Source organism: Lotus japonicus, chromosome 1 (genome assembly GCF_012489685.1).
Source record: "Lotus japonicus ecotype B-129 chromosome 1, LjGifu_v1.2".
Taxonomy (NCBI): Eukaryota; Viridiplantae; Streptophyta; class Magnoliopsida; order Fabales; family Fabaceae; genus Lotus; species Lotus japonicus.
The window spans coordinates 13,110,686-13,130,477 of NC_080041.1; the positions used below are offsets into that span (position 1 = coordinate 13,110,686).

Consider the following 19,792-nt stretch of genomic DNA (forward strand, 5'->3'; position numbering starts at 1 on the left):
GAAGAAGCTTTTGTAAACTTTAGATCGTCAGATTATAAGAGTAACTAGGAGATAAATCAAGAGCAACCAACCTTGTGAGTTGTGAAATGTCTGTTGGAACCTGCCCTGAAAAGTCAGCATTTGACACGTTCAGGTAAATTAAATTCTTCAACTTGTTGAATCCAGATGGAATGGTACAGTTGAAATAATTATCAGCCAAATTCAGATTCATGAGAAGTTGGAGACTGAAAAGACTGCTTGAATTGTCAAATCCACCGGTGATTGATTCTCCACTGAGATCAAGACCAGTAACATGTCCTTCATTGTCACATGTTACTCCCATCCATGAACAACAATCATCATCACTTGGATCCCACAACTTCAGCTTGCGGCTACTTTCTGACGTGAATGAGAGGTTGTTCTTAAGTTGGAGCAGCAAAGACTTCTGATCATCAAGACAAAGACCAGAAACCACAAATACGTGATTACAAAGGCAAAGCCAGTATAATAAGGGCATGATCACCAAAACTAATGGGACTGGCGGCTTAATTTTCATCATAGATGATTGATGGTTTGCAAAGTAGAGAGGTTAATTAAGATTGTGTGAAGTAGTGCATAGAAGCCACTCACCTTTAATACACGCTGCTTTCTTCTTGCGAGGAGACTTCACTTGAGTCAATGGTGAATTTCATAGAAGCTACTCACCATTAATGTTAGCTCACACAGTACGTTAACCAGGTCAATTGACGTATGTAATGTGGCAGAAAAGGATATCATAGAATTCATAACATTTTATTATTCGTGGCAGAAAAATAGAGTAAGAGAATGTGGATAAGATTCATACCTTGTATATCAGGACACGACAAACTTGAGTGATTGAGTGGCGTGGCCCGCATAGGAAAGAAAGGAAACTTCATGTCATGGCAGATCGATCTTTACTACTGCTTTTGATAAGTGCTGTGTTTATGGAAATGCCAATCTGATTCATCTGTTTCTGTTTCCGATTGAGAAATCAAACACATTCTATGCAATAATTATTTATTCACACCTCAAAATGAGGTGGAATGAGTGGAGAAAGAGAGAGATAGGAAGAAAAGAAAAAAGTAAGAGTGAGAAAGTATAAGATGTAATAGATTATAAGGGGAGAAAGATAAAAATAAAAATAGGTGGAAATGAAGTGTATAAAAAAAAAGGTGTGTATATATCATTACCTCATTCTATGTATACGCCAGCTTTGTTTCATATTAAAATGATTTTCGTATCCAAAAATATTATATTTTATAGATCATCAGAATCTGATTACACTAATGGAAAAAAATAATTTCCTCTCTTATATCGCACCAATTTATTTTATGATTAAGTTGATCAAAGTAGTTTTTTTTAAATAATCTGATTTCAGTTTCTTTTAAAATAATGATTTTTTAAAAAGTTTAAAGAAACCCAAATTCTTTGAAAAATGACCATTTAATCAAATCATGGTGCCCCTCAATTATGTTTTGCAAGTCATAAAAATGTATAATTAATTGCTCCTCCATTTTGAAGCATGATTTTTTTTTGGGGTACATATATAAGAAAAGTGAAGCATGATCTCCATTAAGACTTTCAAATACAAAGGAGGGGTAGATATTTAATAAAACTTCTTAAGTTACATCCTACTGTTTTTATTAGAATTTAGGGTCTAACTAAACTCAAAAACTAGCTGAAGTTAAGGGTTGCTTTATTATTTATAAAATATAGTTTGACCATATCTCTAGTTAATGTATGACTTCTAACACAACTATTTACGCTTAGGGCTGGACAACTAGAGCGTGGAATGAACATCCACGAGTGACTCAAATATGAAAAGTCTTCACAACAAATGAATCTAAGATAGGCTATGTGTCACGACCCAAACCTAAGCCGTAACCGGCGCATAAGCTATTACCATAGCCTAGCAAGCCTGCTTTCACATGATTTGTTTCCGCAATACCTCTTATAAAGAAAGAAACATGCTTACGAAGTTCAAACGATAATTGGACAGAGTTTCCTTTGTATTTCTACATTTTTACAAAATAACAAGACCTGCTAAAGAGGTATATCATTCAGCCAGAGATCCAAATCTACACATATCCATTATCCAAGAAGTAACATCATCAAATACATCGTATAACTTTTACACTTTACAAAATATAACTATTACATATTCCCTACAGCTGCAGAATACCAAAAAGATTAACAAAAGACATCAACATGGCCACCAACCGTAGGAGGCCTACCAAAAAGAAGTAACTGTACAAGCTGCAACTGACGCAACCTCCTACTCAGCTACCTGTGAATCTGAAATGGAAATAAGGAGGGGGTAAGTCACAAAGACTTAGTGAGGGCCTATAAACCACCATGAACTAGAAGGGGAACATCATAGGCACGATTTTCTCTTTAAAACTCAGGATAAATATGACATTTGATCAAGTCAAGTAACTCAAATCACTTTCATAAAACATATATGGTATGGTAAAAGCTTCATGCTTTACTAACTCAAATTAATATCACTTTGACATAGAGAAAACTTAAAGAATCATAATGCGGTTAAAGCATTTTCAATTTATAAAATCACTCAAAATCCGATAATCCAAATACAATAGGGAACACACATGAGAGAACCATAATCATAAGGCGGCTCCATCTCGTTGATAGCCCTTTCCTCCTACGGGGTGACATTTCCCCTAGGGGCGGCTCCATCTAACGGATAGCCCTTTCCTTTCTCAAGTCACATCGTGTCATCGGGGGAAGCTACATCTCGTTGATAGCTCTTTCCTCTTAAGGATTATCGTATCCAAGAGGCAGCTCCATCTAACAGATAGCCCTCTCCACCCGGAATCATGTCATATCTCATCAATCTCATCGGGGGAAGCTACATCTCGTTGATAGCCCTTTCCATGCACTGGCGGCTCCATCTAACGGATAGCCCTCTCCACCCGGAATCAAATAACTAGGTGCACCTAGGCCGTTACCTCCGTTAACGGCTACGGGGTTCTAACATGTATATTCCCACAACCATCTTTTCAAAACCATAAGCAATCTCATATCAAAGTTTCAAATATGAATGTTCTCAATGATTATCAAAGCTCATCAAGATGTAATTCTCAGTTCAACATGATTCAATACATAAAGTTTGTAACTTCATAGCTTAAAACAAACTAAAATCATTCTCAAATTCATTATTCATTTTTGATTGCCTATCCTTAAATACTCAATAAAAGATAGTATTGTGAATGAAAGGATGTTTCCCCCAATTCTAAATAAATAGATACTTCAAGTTATAATAAAATAGTCAAAACCATAAACATAGAGTAATTAAAAATATGCCAAAATGGTCATAAACCACTCACAACTATGAAGGATCGAGAGAAGAGCTCCCAACAACTTCAAGATGTCCGGATGAGTCAGTGGTCGGCAAGTCTGAACATCAACAAATTTCAACTCCTTAGGAACTTAATTTAGCTATCTATTATCCAAAAGCAACCATGAAATCCCTAATTGTGAGCTCAAATCCCTAATTAATTTACCCAAAATTAACATAGACTAGAATACCATTCTTTATAATTTTTTTGGGTTGTGAATATACCTCTTTGAGCTCAAGTGAATACTCTTTATGGGGTGAGTAATCTTCTCCTCTCTTAGAGCAAAATCCCTAACACCCAAAACACTAACCAAGAGCATACACCCACTTGAAAGATTCAGCTTCTTTTATTCTTCAATTGGAGTATTATACGGTGGGAATTTTGGAGCTTTTTGAGTGAATAGTTTTGATGTTGATTTGAGTAAAGATTGGAAAATAAAAATGATGGAGAGAAAGGGGAAGAAGTGATGTTGTCGAAGGACAAAGAAAATGGAAAAAGGAAAGGAGAAAGGAAAGTGGAGTGGGGTAGGTCGGTCCCAATTCTTTTATATTATCTGATTGCTATTTTTTTTTTCTATTGAAACGGTGCGTTTCATTCTTCCCCCCTTAAAGAAAATTCGCCCTCGAATTTTAAAATTAAACATTAACTAACCTTGAGCCTCAAATAAGGAAGGATACTTCTCACGTATGATATCTTCGGGTTCCCATGTCGTCTCTTCGCCAGCTAGTCCTCGCCAAAGAACTTTCACTGACCCTACGTCCTTAGAGCGCAAATGTTTCACTCGTCTATCAATTATAGCTACCGGGTGCTCTTCATAAGATAAGTTTTCATCTAGCTGCATATCCTCATGATTGATAACATGCGAAGGATCATATAGATATTTCCGAAGAATAGAGACATGAAAAACTGGATGAACTCCGGAAAGATCTGGCGGAAGTGCCAACCGATAAGCTACTGGGCCAACTCGCTCTAAAATCTCAAACGGTCCTATGAATCTTAGACTCAACTTCCCTTTCTTGCCAAACCGCAACACCCCTTTCATTGGAGACACACGTAAGAACACATGATCTCCAACTGCAAACTCCAAAGGGCGTCGTCTCTTATCAGCATAAGACTTTTGCCGACTCTGAGCTGTAACCAAGCGATCACGAACTAGCTTAACTTTCTCAATTGCATCTTGAATAAGTTATGGGCCTACAAGTTTGGCTTCGCCAACTTCAAACCAACCTATTGGTGATCTGCATCGCCTGCCATATAATGCCTCAAATGGTGCCATCTGGATACTAGACTGATAGCTATTATTATATGCAAACTCCATCAAAGGTAAATACTGATCCCATTTTCCCCCAAGATCTAAAGCACAAGAGCGAAGCATATCCTCCAATATCTGAATTTTTCTCTCAGACTAGCCATCGGTTTGAGGGTGGAAAGCTGTACTCAGATTCAAGCGGGTCCCTAAAGCATTTTGGAAAGACTTCCAAAAGTGGGCAGTAAATTGAGCCCCTCGATCTGAAATAATAGAAACTGGTACACCATGCAAAGAGACAATCTCATCTAAGTAAAGCTTAGCATACTGAGTTGCAGTATAAGTAGTCTTCACTGGCAAGAAGTGCGCAGACTTAGTCAATCGATCAATGATCACCCACACAGAGTCATAACCTTTCAAAGTTCGAGGCAAACCGGTCACAAAATCCATAGCAATGCCTTCCCATTTCCACACTGGAATCTCAATAGACTGAAGCAATCCTGCTGGCTTTTGGTGCTCAGCTTTCACCTGCTGACACACTAAACACTTAGAAACAAAACCTGCTACATCTTTCTTCATCCCTTCCCACCAATAAAACTCCTTTAGATCTTGATACATTTTAGTAGAACCAGGATGGATAGTGTAAGAAGAATGATGAGCTTCTTCTAAAATTTTCCTCCTTAGGCCTTCTACATTAGGCACACACAACCGGCATCCAAGGCGCAAGACACCATCAGAATCTACTGAAAACTGTGAAACTTTGCCATTTTGAACATCTTCCACCATCTTCACCATATATGGGTCTTGACATTGAGCCTGTTTAACATCATCAACAAAGGTAGAACGAATTTGCACATTAGCCAACAATGAGTTAGAATGTGCAAGTTCAAATTGAACTCCACTGTCAACAAGTTCTTGGAATTCTTTAACAATGGGTCTCTTAACCTCCGCTAAGTGAGCAAGACTACCTATAAATTTTCTACTTAGAGCATCAGCAACCACATTTGCCTTGCCAGGATGATACAAGATGGTGCAGTCATAATCCTTTAGAAGTTCCATCCACCTTCTTTGCCTCAAATTCAAGTCTCGCTGCTGAAAAATATATTTAAGACTCTTGTGATCAGTAAAAATTTCACAAGTCTCACCATAAAGATAATGCCTCCAGATTTTAAGAGCAAAAACTACTGCAGCCATCTCTAAATCATGTGTGGGATAATTCTGCTCGTGCCTTTTGAGTTGCCTAGAAGCATAAGCAATGACTTTGCCATGCTGCATAAGCACACAACCAAGGCCCCCTCTAGAAGCATCACAATAAACTGCATAGCCTCCACCACCTGAGGGTAAAGCCAAGACGGGTGCTGAAGTCAGACATTCTTTCAACTTTTGAAAACTTTCCTCACAAGCGTTAGACCATTGAAATTCAACTTTCTTTTGAGTTAGTTTGGTCAAAGGGGAGGCAAGCTTTGAGAAGTCCTTCACAAAGCGACGGTAGTACCCTGCCAAACCAAGAAAACTCCGAATCTCCTTCACTGTCGTGAGTCTAGGCCAATTTTGCACTGCTTCCACTTTGCTAGGATCAACACTTATACCATCCTTGGATATAACATGCCCCAAGAAGGCAAGAGTATCAAGCCAAAATTCACATTTAGAGAATTTGGCAAACAACTGCTTCTCCCTCAAAGTCTGCAAAACCAACCTTAGATGTTCTTCATGCTCTTCTTTACCCTTAGAATACACAAGGATATCATCAATAAACACAATCACAAAGTGATCCAAGAAGGGTTTAAAGACTCGGTTCATCAAGTCCATAAAAGCAGCAGGGGCATTAGTGAGTCCAAAGGACATGACCAAAAACTCATAATGGCCATAGCGTGCCCGAAATGCCGTCTTAGGAACATCTTCCTTCTTAATCTTCAAATGGTGATACCCTGATCGCAAGTCAATCTTTGAGAAACATTGAGCTCCCTGCAACTGATCAAACAAATCATCTATGCGAGGTAAAGGATATTTATTCTTTATAGTCACCTTATTCAATTGTCTGTAATCAATACATAACCGCATGGTTGATAAAGGTTTTTTCCTTGTTAGTACTGCTTTGGAACTAAACCCTTATGATTCAATCATAGCAAAGCAGATACGGGTTTATCGTCCTCAGGGATTGTGTGAACATTAGTTCCACCAGTTAAATATCGATCTGAGCGGATACGAAGATGTTGGATAAAGTGTTTTTGTGGTTTTTGAATATAAGGAAAGCAGTAAAAGAATGTTTACAGGGATAACAAAGAAGAAAACGTATTTAGAATGCATTCCCCTAATCCTCTAATTGCTTTCAACTCAAACACTTTTGCAATGGTTCATTTCATTTACGATGCCGAGAGTTATCCACCTAACTATCCCTAGCCTAGGTGAATCTATCAATTGGAATTCCTAGACGTAATCCCTTACCATCTAGACAGCCCAAAAGGAACAATACAACTCGAATTCTCTCTCAAAGACATTCTCAATGACCAATTTTTCCTAGAACAAGGTACCATAGGCTTGCAAATCTCCGTTGTCACCCCGGAAACTCCTGTTAGAACTCAGAACCCCACCTGTCACGTGGAAATCCACTATTGCTCCTACCCAAGATATTCTTATTCTAGGACAACTAGTTCACTAAGTGGTTTCTCTCTTAAACCGGACCCACAATTATCTCCCGATCTCATGCTAGTCCATAGAAATCTAACCCAAATAATCAATACTTGAAGCGAAGAAAGCAAAAACCTAAGACATAGGTGTCTACTTTCATTGATCTAAGCATACACCAACTCATATCAACCTCTCGATCTATTTATAAACTAGTGCAACTCTTTTGATTATCAATTGATTGGTTAGAAACATGAAGTACAAAGAGAAACACCATACATGAAAGACTTCCACTTACATCAATGAACGAACTTAGAACAATCAAAGAGTCAAGTAATACAATCTAAATACACAAATAGAAACAACAAGTACAAGGGATAAGGAAGAAAAGATGAAACCCAGAAGAACGGCGAAGGATCCACGACGATAGAAGCTTTCCCAAGCTTTCCATCGCCTCCGAGAGGTTGTCACGGTCCTTCGGCGGTCGTCGCCATGCTCCGGAGCTTCAATCCATCAATCCTAAACCCAGGGACCTCTCCTCCATGAAGCCCAAGTCCCTAGCTCTGTTTTGGTGCCAAAAGTGGGAGAAATTCGAAGAGAATGGGAGAGATCCCCATAAAAACTTGTTCTGGCCCTTAAATAAAAGTTGGATCCGTCAGAATGGTGCTAAGCGCCATTTTCTGGTGCTAAGCGCCCCTGTTACTTCCCCCTTGGGTTTTCTCCACCGCCTTTGGTGCTAAGCGCCACTTTCTGGCGCTAAGCGCCATGGTCTTTTTGCCAGAATGGTGCTAAGCACCATTTCCTTGTGCTAAGCATCAAGCCTTCAAATCTTCATTTTCTTAATTCCAACTTGGCTCTTCCTTGAATTTCTTCCCTACATCAAAACTCCAAGTTAGAACATGAAATTAATGATATTTTCATTATATTTATGCTAAAACTAAATACGTACTAAGTTAACTCTTTTGGGGAGTATAATGATAAAAAATGCAAGCATGCAAGTCAAATAAGTGCTTAAAATGATATTCAAATATACGTAAAATGAGCACTTATCAATGGTCCCGTCTTTCTTCTTCACAAACAAGACAGGTGCTCCCCAAGGAGAAGAACTAGGGCGAATAAAGCCCTTATCAAGAAGATCCTGCAACTGCTCCCTTAATTCCTTATGCTCCGCTGGTGCCATCCAATAAGGAGGTATAGATATTGGTTGGGTGCCAGGAACCAAATCTATAGAAAATTCTATCTCCCGATCAGGTGGTAAACCAGGAAGTTCTTCAGGAAATACATCTGGAAATTCACACACTATCGGGACTTCTTCAAGTTTCTTTTCAACTGCTTGAGTATCTTTTACCAAAGCTAAGTATCCCTGACAACCCTTCCTTAGCAACCGAAAGGCTCCTAATGCTGAAATTAGATTATACGGTGTCAAACACCGTTCACCCTGGAATGAAAAAGAAGGCTCTCCAGGCATATCAAACCTCACCACTTTGTTACGACAATCCACAGTAGCATAATGAGAGGCCAACCAATCCATACCCAAGATTACATCAAAGTCAACCATGTCTAGAGTTATTAAGTCTGCTAACAATTTTCTATCCCCAACGAATACCTCACAAGAAGGATAAATAGAATCAGCTAAAAGATTCTCCCCAAGAGGGGTAGCCACAACCAATGTATCATTCATGGGACAAGAACATTTACCAATTTGAGAAGCAAACCACTCTGATACAAAAGAGTGTGTAGCTCCAGGATCAAATAAAACACGAGCATCCTGAGAACATACAGAAAGTGTACCTGTAACCACTGCATTGGATGCCTGAGCATCCTGACGAGTCAAAGCAAACACTCGTGCCTGACCTCTCCCAGCCTGTCCCTGACCTCTGCCACTAGTACCTCTACCACCCTGCTGAGATACTCCAGAACCTCGACCTGAAGCACTCCCAGACGGTCTCATAGATGCTGTAGGAGTATGAGAATACGCTAAAGCCGCTCCACCTGGTGCTGATGCATGACTAGAGGAAGGATGTGCCACAGTCAAAGGACAATCCCTCCTAATATGACCAGTTTGGCCACACTGATAGCACGCTCTACTATCTCCCAAGCAAGCTCCAGAATGAAACCTTCCGCAAGTAGGATAAGGAATAGATCTCACATCACCATGCCTCTGAGAAAAACTAGGTCGGGAAGGCCCTCCAGAACGTGATCTATGACTCTGTACAGAGCCTGAAGATCAGCCACTAGATACACTCCCTGGAACCACTGACCTCGGTTGTCCACCATATCCACTGCCACGACTCGGCTGGCTACTCTGTGACGCCTCTAGTCGCTGCTTTTTGCGAGAATCTCGAGTACCACTGTTTTTCTCCTTCTGCCGCTGCTCAATCTGAAGTGCTAAACTCAAAGCCTCTGTAAAAGTGGAACAATTAGACCCAACCACAGATCTATACAAATACTCCCTCAAGCCTCTGATGAACCTCTTGACACGCATATCCTCTGAGAGGGGATAAGGAACATGTCTAGAGAGCTGAGTAAAACGAGCACTATACTCTGATACAGTCATGCCCTCCGTCTGCTCCAGTCTCTCAAACTCATGGACTAAACCATCTCTGACACTCTCTGGAAGGAAACGACTCATAAAGTGCTGAGAAAAAGAACCCCAGTCTAATGGAGGCGATCCCGCTGGCCTCGAATGAATCAAGGTATCATACCAATCATGTGCTATACCCTCCAACTGGAATGACGCCAAGTCTACAGCCCTAACAGATGAGCACCCCAAGGCTCTCCATAGTCTCTCCAAAGCATCAATGAACCTCTGTGGGTCCACACTCGGTAACCCAGAAAAAGTAGGCGGTTTGAGCTTCATGAAGTCTGCCAATGAGACAGTAATCTCACCAAGGGTAGCTACTGGTTGTTGTTGTCCTTGTCTTACTCCTTGCTGCGGATCATTAGCTATAGGAGTTGGGTTCCCTTGTTGTTGCTGGCCGCCCAAAACTCCTTCAAGTTGTTGTACAGATTGCTGAAACACTTGCATAGTAGCTGCAAGCTCTGCAACCCCTGGGTTGCTCCTCCTTGCCCTAGGAACCTGATCATTGGCTACCTCATCAGCCAATCCACGCCCAGCCGGCGCATCTCTTCCTCCAACTCTCCCTCTAACTCGACCACGACGCCGACCACGACCCCTTGGAGGAGGGTCTTGGGGTTGGGTAGCGGACTCATCAGAATTTCCCCTTCTAGCAGGAATCCTCATCCTGGGTGGCAACCTCACCTAAGAACAAAATATTGATCAAATACAAGACAATACTCAATCTTGAAGGAATTAAGAATAGACTCAATCACAACATTGAAAAAGACTCTAGGACAACCATGAGATGTTAATAGCATCTTGGAAGTAAGTTGTGCCGCGGTTCACAATTTACTAGCAAGATTCTATTACTACCTCATGTCTGCAGCTATTAGGACCTACTACCAAAGCTCTGATACCAACTTTGTCACGACCCAAACCTAAGCCGTAACCGGCGCATAAGCTATTACCATAGCCTAGCAAGCCTGCTTTCACATGATTCGTTTCCGCAATACCTCTTATAAAGAAAGAAACATGCTTACGAAGTTCAAACGATAATTGGACAGAGTTTCCTTTGTATTTCTACATTTTTACAAAATAACAAGACCTGCTAAAGAGGTATATCATTCAGCCAGAGATCCAAATCTACACATATCCATTATCCAAGAAGTAACATCATCAAATACATCGTAGAACTTTTACACTTTACAAAATATAACTATCACATATTCCCTATAGCTGCAGAATACCAAAAAGATTAACAAAAGACATCAACATGGCCACCAACAGTAGGAGGCCTACCAAAAAGAAGTAACTGTACAAGCTGCAACTGACGCAACCTCCTACTCAGCTACCTGTGAATCTGAAATGGAAATAAGGAGGGGGTAAGTCACAAAGACTTAGTGAGGGCCTATAAACCACCATGAACTAGAAGGGGAACATCATAGGCACGATTTTCTCTTTAAAACTCAGGATAAATATGACATTTGATCAAGTCAAGTAACTCAAATCACTTTCATAAAACATATATGGTATGGTAAAAGCTTCATGCTTTACTAACTCAAATTAATATCACTTTGACATAGAGAAAACTTAAAGAATCATAATGCGGTTAAATCATTTTCAATTTATAAAATCACTCAAAATCCGATAATCCAAATACAATAGGGAACACACATTTGAGAACCATAATCATAAGGCGGCTCCATCTCGTTGATAGCCCTTTCCTCCTACGGGGTGGCCTTTCCCCTAGGGGCGGCTCCATCTAACGGATAGCCCTTTCCTTTCTCAAGTCACATCGTGTCATCGGGGGAAGCTACATCTCGTTGATAGCCCTTTCCTCTTAAGGATTATCGTATCCAAGAGGCGGCTCCATCTAACAGATAGCCCTCTCCACCCGGAATCATGTCATATCTCATCAATCTCATCGGGGGAAGCTACATCTCGTTGATAGCCCTTTCCGTGCACTGTCGGCTCCATCTAACGGATAGCCCTCTCCACCCGGAATCAAATAACTAGGTGCACCTAGGCCGTTACCTCCGTTAACGGCTACGGGGTTCTAACATGTATATTCCCACAACCATCTTTTCAAAACCATAAGCAATCTCATATCAAAGTTTCAAATATGAATGTTCTCAATGATTATCAAAGCTCATCAAGATGTAATTCTCAGTTCAACATGATTCAATACATAAAGTTTGTAACTTCATAGCTTAAAACAAACTAAAATCATTCTCAAATTCATTATTCATTTTTGATTGCCTATCCTTAAATACTCAATAAAAGATAGTATTGCGAATGAAAGGATGTTTCCCCCAATTCTAAATAAATAGATACTTCAAGTTATAATAAAATAGTCAAAACCATAAACATAGAGTAATTAAAAATATGCTACAATGGTCATAAACCACTCACAACTATGAAGGATCGAGAGAAGAGCTCCCAACAACTTCAAGATGTCCGGATGAGTTCGTGGTCGGCAAGTCTGAACATCAACAACAAATTTCAACTCCTTAGGAACTTAATTTAGCTATCTATTATCCAAAAGCAACCATGAAATCCCTAATTGTGAGCTCAAATCCCTAAAATTAATTTACCCAAAATTAACATAGACTAGAATACCATTCTTTATAATTTTTTTGGGTTGTGAATATACCTCTTTGAGCTCAAGTGAATACTCTTTATGGGGTGGGTAATCTTCTCCTCTCTTAGAGCAAAATCCCTAACACCCAAAACACTAACCAAGAGCATACACCCACTTGAAAGATTCAGCTTCTTTTATTCTTCAATTGGAGTATTATACGGTGGGAATTTTGGAGCTTTTTGAGTGAATAGTTTTGATGTTGATTTGAGTAAAGATTGGGAAATAAAAATGATGGAGAGAAAGGGGAAGAAGTGATGCTGTCGAAGGACAAATAAAATGGAAAAAGGAAAGGAGAAAGGAAAGTGGAGTGGGGTAGGTCGGTCCCAATTCTTTTATATTATCTGATTGCTATTTTTTTTTCTATTGAAACGGTGCGTTTCACTATGATACTATGTCGAAGTAACCAATTAAGTTTTTTAGATAATCGGTTACTTTGACATGATATCATAACCTCTATGACCAAGTAGTCCAGAGGGTCACCCCCAATTCTTCTAGTAAAAAGTTGAATTAAAAAATACATGATAGATGAGCTTGTGCATTGTTTGCGCTTCAAGCCTAAAAGATTCTTGCGTGGGGGAGTGATCTTGGGTTGAAGTAGTAAAGACTTGTGATCACCAAGACAAAGGCTAATCACAATTACGTGATTACAAGGCCATAAGCCAGTATAATGGCATCACCATAACTAATAGGGCTGGCTTAATTTTCATTGTAGAAGATGGATATGCTAAAAATAGCTCGCAAGTAGAGGTTAAGACTGAAAAGAGAAATAATAATGATGAAACTTAAATAAATGGTGAATTCTACCATACCCTCATTGTATGGTACATGACTGACGCGATTTGACGTGTACCAATAGGAAACCGACATCTGATAGTGTATTTGAATTTTTTATTCATTTTAAAACATATATGGTAAAAACAAGATACACTCACTTAAATGTTATTGGTCCATGTCACATCTTGTATCATACCCCAACTAAGTGTTGAGGTATCCTAGCAAGCACCTCTACCATATATTCTGCTTCTTCTTATGGGGAGACTTAAGTCAATGGTGACACAAAAATAAAAATAATTGAACCTTTAATGCATGGCCCCAATAAAACACTACAATATTGTTGGAAAGTTTTATGGCTCTAAGCCTCTAATTGGACCTTTAATGTTGACTTTACAACTACCTTTTTTTTTACGGTGCTTGAAAAAAAAAAAACTAAGGTCTCACATAGGAGACTCCCATAACATCAGTAACCAACAAAAAAACTCATCCCTTCCAGAGAGTGATCTAAGGCCATGAGCTCGCTATCTTGCTGAGCACCAAACTTTGCGAGGAAATCCGCACACCAACCAATAAATCCTTGATATCTCAAACAAGGGAAGCATACAAATGAGACGTGAAGGGAACCGAATTCACATGTACAAGAGTAACCGCATCAAGAGAATCTGACTGACACTCCACACTACGAGCCCCACGCTGCCATGCCAATCTCAAACCATGATAAACAGCAAGCAGCTCAAGATGCAGAATATTTATATCATCCAAGAAGCCATAAAAACCACCTGACCATTGACCAAAATTGCTGCGAAAACAACCCCCAAAACCCCCCCTCCTTGGGTTGTCCCTCACACTCCCATCCACATTAATCACAAGACTCTTAGCAGTTCGACGAAGCCACTAGAACAACCTAGGAGGAGAAGGAACACCGCTTGGGGTAGAAAGATAACACCGACTCAAATCTCTAGCCATGGCATCAATGTTCAAAGCCAAACAATGAAGGTTGGACTAAATGTTCTTCATACAAAAAGCATTCTGCGCGCGCCAGGTTTGAACCCTGGTCTTTCACCCTGCAAATTCATTCATTTCTCTTAGCACATTTCCCACACAACTTAGTAAAATTGAAAAAATGTGCACTACTTGGGTAATTATATGTGGAAAAGGAATATGCTACCCACATTTATTGTTTCAATTGTACCGTTTCTATAGCAGTAATTCATTCTATATTTGTTGCAACCAAATAATTCAGTTATTATTTCAAAGAAGATTTTCTTTGAATTTCCATGCAGGAGTAATTGATATGAAAACAGGTAAATATCTCACATAATATTCTTATGATTTATGAATGTGAAAACGGTGAAATGATCATTTGATAGCCACACATCACCGGTTAAAAATGACACAGAGATTGAAACTAGAGTTAATTATATATTTTGTACCATCAAAGTTGAGTACATAAAAGTAATATATATTATATAAAGAAAAGTACTATATGTATAGAGGATGAAAACTAATCTGACTATATGAAAACTTATTTAAGCCAATATATTATGTAGCGTGCTGCGTGGGATCGAGCTGATCATCTAATAACCCCACTAGGTATTAGTTGACAAAAGTATTCCAAACGCGTTAACATATTTAAGAGGGTACTAGTGCTTTTACCCGTGCGCTGCACGGCGAAAAAGATTATGAACTTTGTACATTAACAAATTAAAAAGACAACAATCCATTGAAGTCCAAATATGAATACGAATTTCATTAAACTTACGAATAATTTGAACTCAAATTGAATATCTTTTGAATAGAATCTCTTCTAAATTCAATAAAGGCACAAAAAATACATAGATATCACTATTAGTTAATGCATCCTTGGACTGCCATCTCTTCCTTTCTATAATTGAACTCCAAGGGACCTGCAAAAGTAGGAGAATGAGTTAGTAATGATTTTCTATTTTTCTTATTCAACGTCTTTTAAGGACTTTATTTATAACTTTCAAGCATAATGAAAACATTTGAAAAGAATTCATAATTTTCAAGGGTAAATAGTTTATATCTAATCAATCATATGTTTTGGAATACTTCTTCATTGACCACATTTTGAGTGCTATTTGAAACTACTCCTTTGTCATCAACAATGAGAATCTTCAACCCTTTTTTGGATTTAACTCTTGATACTGCTACATATAATTGACCATGCGTGAACACCGGCCGTGGAAGATATAATCCAACATGCGACAAAGATTGTCCTTGACTCTTATTGATAGTCATGGCAAAACAAACAGTTATTGAGAATTGTCATCGTTAGAATTTAAAAGGGAGGCCAGTGTCGGAAGGAGTCAAGCTCATTCTAGGAATATAAATATGTTTTCCTGATTTTAGTCCTGATAGTGCGGTAGCTACAATTATATAACGAGTCAAATCTGTAACCATCAATCTAGTGCCATTACACAAACCAGAAGCCTGATCTAGATTACGGATGAGCATAATAGGGACCCCAACTTTGAGTATAATTCGATGGTTCGGAATACCAGAGCATTTAACATCATTCAAAAATTCAGAAGTGAACCATTCTGCATCTATATATGAATCTTCATCTGATCTACATGGAGTATCATAACTCAAATATTCAGTCTCCTCTCCAGGAATCATAGATAGCATATAGTTGTTGACCTCTTCTACACTTTCTAGAGTAGGTGCAAGTAGTGCTCTTTGTTGAAAATATTTTGAGTTTTCCAAATTAGCAACAATATTGGGGTATGCAAAGTTAACCAATTCAAGTAAAGGATTATCACAATCTTTCACCAAGAGATCAGGGGGAATCTCAATAATTGAATCATCATCATCAATTGTTTTCACTGTTCCATCCCCTACTTGAAGAATCCAATCTGCAAATTCCTTGATTTCACTTGCAGAAGATGAAGATGCAGCTTGTTGTAACCTCATGTTGATTGTTAGCTTCAATACTTTGCAATGCTCCCATAGGTAAGATGAATTAACCGCAGATGAAACAATATCAAATCTACTACCTTTCGAGATTACCGGAAGAATTTGCCGGAAGTCTCCCCCTAAAACTACAACTTTCCCTCCAAATGATTTTGGATGGCCAAAAGTTGCTTCATTTTTCATAATGTCATTTAAAGTTCTGTCTAGAGCTTCAAAACAGTGCTTGTTCATCATTGGAGCTTCATCCCAAATTATAAGGCTTGCTTTTTGAAGTAAATCAGCTTTTTGAGAACCTTGCCGAACATTACAGGTTGATAATTCATGGATTGAAATAGGGATAGAAAACCTTGAGTGAGCTGTTCTTCCACCAGGCAATAATAATGAAGCAATCCCGCTAGAAGCAACATTCAGGACAATTTTCCCTTTAGATCGCATGGCAGCAGAAAGTGTATTCCACACAAACGTCTTACCAGATCCCCCAAATCCATATAAGAAAAAAAAACCCCCCATTGTTTGACTCCACAACATTCAAAATCTGTGAAGAAAGGAAATAAATTTGAAATCTAAATACAGCGAAAAATAAAAAACATACAGACTTAGAATCACTTTTATAGATAGGCTAAAATGTACCTTCGTGTAAGCTTCCTTCTGTTCAGAAGTTAGACAACTAACAAATTGTTCATGCGTTTTCTCCATTTCATCCTTATCATAATTAAGTTCATCTGCAACAAATTGGTTTTCAAATCTGAATGTTTCTGAAAAATTGGGATAAGGCAAGCTTGGCCATTCTTTAAGGGACCTTCCATTCGATTGCAAGAGCTTCTCTATTTCTATTAGGCATAAATTCATCAAATCGGAATCAATGATTTGGAGATCTGCAAATTTATAATTAGATTAGAGTAGATCCTTGACAGCAATTAATAAGTTCAGTAATTCATAAAAAATTTCTGGCATATTAAGAGACTTTCTCCTGTGGTATAAAATACCATCGCTTAAAAATCTCCATGTTTTATCCCATACTTCTCTTGGCTTGTTCATTTGGTTTGTAGATAGCAATGTAACAAATAAACCTCTCATATAGATGCCTGAACCAAATTCACTTACATGAGCAAATCCATCAATATACTATCTCTCATCTTCCATTAGACCCATGGCATCGCAAGCATCCTGAAATGTTGGATAAATAACACCCTTGACAGTTCGCAAGCTTTCAAAACTATCACAGCCTCTTTGCTTTGTTAATAATACCCTCATGTAATACACTTCTCCCATGCCTGGAGCTATATATTGTAGGCGACCAAGGGAGAACCCTTTCTTTCTCCTGGACCAATATTGCTTGCTTTTGTTATAAACAAACATAGAAGGGTATTCTGCATAAGTCAAATGTCTACCCTCAGGGAATTGCTTATTAGCTTTCATCCATGCTAAGAACATAGTATCCTTTCTTGAACATGTGTCAACTACATCTTCCAAGTCTTCATTGTCATTGAATAAAATGCATTGTTCTCCAGGAAGATGAAATGATAAGCGCTTTACAGGTGGCCATCTATCATGAATATCAAATTTAAAGGTCCTCCATGCTGCCTCACATGGAGTAAGATACCTACAATAGAATTAAGTTAAAAGAACATGTAGATAAGAGAAAAATATAAAACTAAGTAATGTAAATTCAAACCTGCAATCATAGAATTGTTTAATTTCATCTTGATTTTGCTGGGTTGAATCTCCATTGTCTTTGGAAATTTGAACATTCACTCTATCATTTCCTTTGTTGATATATTTAAAAAGATACTTGATTGCATTGGATTTATTGCAATACACTACATTTATATGTCCTTGATAGCTCATCAAAAGTTGGGGATTATATGGAACGACAAATCCATTGTCAAGAGGTACTCCTTTTTTCACTGTAGAAATCCTTGTCTTCCTTCTCTTATAAATAGGAAATCCATCATCATCAATAGAAGTACAGTTTTGGTATTTCTTGGGAAAATGTTTAGAGCACTTGCCTTCAACCATGCAAACTGACTTTGGATCAATAACACCACATGGGCCATGAATCATATAAGATGAAACTGCCTTATAAAGTTTAGGATACAACTGCGGGTCAGGAAGTTCAGCTGAAATAAATTTGTCAATATCTTCACATGAATTCAATTTATATTGGGGTTTCAACGGGTTTCAACCAAAGCAGAATGTGAGCGTGAGGCAATCCACGCTTTTGGAATTCAACAGTGTACATACCTACAATTTAGATTAAGGAATCATTAGATATCAAAGAAAAAAACTACAGAATTGATATTGGGGTATAAAATATACCTGCATCAACAGCACCAAAAATCTTGCCTTTTCTTAGAACAGACATTAAGTGATCAAGTTTCATTTTGAAAACTCGAACACATATGTCTGGTCTATCCTCTGGTTTAAGATTTCTAGCACGAACAAATCTTTGAATCCCTCCCCATTGGGAATTACATGTTGTTGTGATAAAAAGATATGGGTAGCCAAATTTCTTGCAAATAGACATGGCATCTTGACAATTGTTAAACTTGTATCGACGACCATCGGTGAAAGAAGGAGGCCAAATTATTCGTTTTCCAACTGATGTTGGGTAAGTTTCCCCTTTTTCTATGGCCTCTGCAACCCCATTTAGATAATCTGCTCTAATGACATTTTGATTTCTTCTAATATAAGAAAGTCTGTTTGCTTCTATCATTGTATAAGCGTCAACAACAAATTGTTGAAACAACCTTTTAGCATAGACAATATTCCCATATTCATTATATCTCTCTTGAAGTCGAAAGGAAATAAATTGCCTCAGAGAAACTCTCCATCTTTTGTAACTTCCCATGTTTCTGAACATCTCACTGATAGGGATATCCTCACGAAATCCATCTTCTCCATATGGAAACAGAATAGGGTACTGCAATGGTATGAAAGCAGTATGAGTTTCATGAATATTTGAAAGACCGCCATCATTCATTTTAACAACAACATCTCTGCCAAAATCAGTCTTCCCAATGTCCCCGACAATCAAAGCCGCAACCTCTGTAACACCCTCTAAACCCCGCGTAATTATTAAGGCATAAATCAGAGTAAAATGCATAACACAGAGGGTGTCACACTTATTCTCCAAAGCCATAAATCAAAACACCTGTCATGCTCATAATAAATATATAAATTTCCAAACTTAGTGTCATAACGTCATATGCATAGCACAGCGGATTTATTTTTCAACTCCAAACTAAAACATACTCCAAAAATAAATAAAGAGAGTTCACAAAATAACTCTTAATATCAAGGTTCAAACTAAGCGTTTCCCCGGTGTTACATAATAGAGCATGACTCCCATCACTAAAAGCATATCTAAAAGACTAGCTCCTCTGACTAACCCTCACGAGAAGCTCCACTGTTCTCCGTACCTGAGCGATGTCGCATAGAACATCATTCCAACAGAAGGGTGAGAACTCATATCATATGGATAAGCATAATAATAAGTAATGCGAAAGCTTATAAAAATTATCCATAAATTTCTCATACATAATTAAGAAGATATATCATAAAATTTAATATAATCAATTAATTTTCAAAGTATGTCAATACTCCATAATCATAGCTCAGATAAAGCAAATATAAATATTGTCAATTAC

The 19,792-nt window shown here is 38.3% G+C and overlaps 3 protein-coding genes and 1 long non-coding RNA gene across 4 annotated transcripts; all 4 read right to left on the reverse strand.

Moving 5' to 3' along the window:
* Positions 1-19: 19 nt before the first annotated feature.
* Positions 20-599, reverse strand: LOC130733714 (receptor-like protein 7). Its single transcript, XM_057585956.1, has one exon. It carries the CDS (start codon positions 536-538, stop codon positions 20-22), a length of 519 nt encoding a protein of 172 aa, XP_057441939.1. The 5' UTR covers positions 539-599.
* A 1,389-nt stretch (positions 600-1,988) lies between these two features.
* On the reverse strand, positions 1,989-3,969 carry LOC130731617 (uncharacterized). The gene is made up of 3 exons (XR_009016763.1): positions 3,584-3,969; positions 3,348-3,417; positions 1,989-2,295 (listed from the first exon to the last, which is right to left on the reverse strand). It is a non-coding gene; the product is annotated as an uncharacterized LOC130731617 (long non-coding RNA).
* An 11,531-nt stretch (positions 3,970-15,500) lies between these two features.
* On the reverse strand, positions 15,501-18,775 carry LOC130727486 (uncharacterized). Its single transcript, XM_057578636.1, has 5 exons — positions 18,462-18,775; positions 17,818-18,386; positions 17,247-17,745; positions 16,773-17,017; positions 15,501-16,677 (listed from the first exon to the last, which is right to left on the reverse strand). Exon 5 carries the CDS (start codon positions 16,668-16,670, stop codon positions 15,501-15,503), a length of 1,170 nt encoding a protein of 389 aa, XP_057434619.1. The 5' UTR covers positions 16,671-16,677; positions 16,773-17,017; positions 17,247-17,745; positions 17,818-18,386; positions 18,462-18,775.
* Positions 17,268-19,248, reverse strand: LOC130727495 (uncharacterized). The gene is made up of 3 exons (XM_057578643.1): positions 18,462-19,248; positions 17,818-18,262; positions 17,268-17,745 (listed from the first exon to the last, which is right to left on the reverse strand). Exons 1-3 carry the CDS (start codon positions 19,246-19,248, stop codon positions 17,268-17,270), a joined length of 1,710 nt encoding a protein of 569 aa, XP_057434626.1.
* Between the last annotated feature and the right edge of the window lie 544 nt (positions 19,249-19,792).

Excerpts from the sequence above, each read along its gene's own strand:
- LOC130727486 (XM_057578636.1), bottom strand. The coding sequence starts at position 16,670 with ATGTTGTGGAGTCAAACAATGGGGGGTTTTTTTTTCTTATATGGATTT.
- LOC130733714 (XM_057585956.1), bottom strand. The coding sequence starts at position 538 with ATGATGAAAATTAAGCCGCCAGTCCCATTAGTTTTGGTGATCATGCCC.
- LOC130727495 (XM_057578643.1), bottom strand. The coding sequence starts at position 19,248 with ATGCATTTTACTCTGATTTATGCCTTAATAATTACGCGGGGTTTAGAG. Across the intron at positions 18,263-18,461 it reads TTTTGGTGCTGTTGATGCAG|CTGAACTTCCTGACCCGCAG; the intron begins GTATATTTTATA and ends AATTTATTTCAG. Across the intron at positions 17,746-17,817 it reads AAACAATTCTATGATTGCAG|GTATCTTACTCCATGTGAGG; the intron begins GTTTGAATTTAC and ends ATTCTATTGTAG.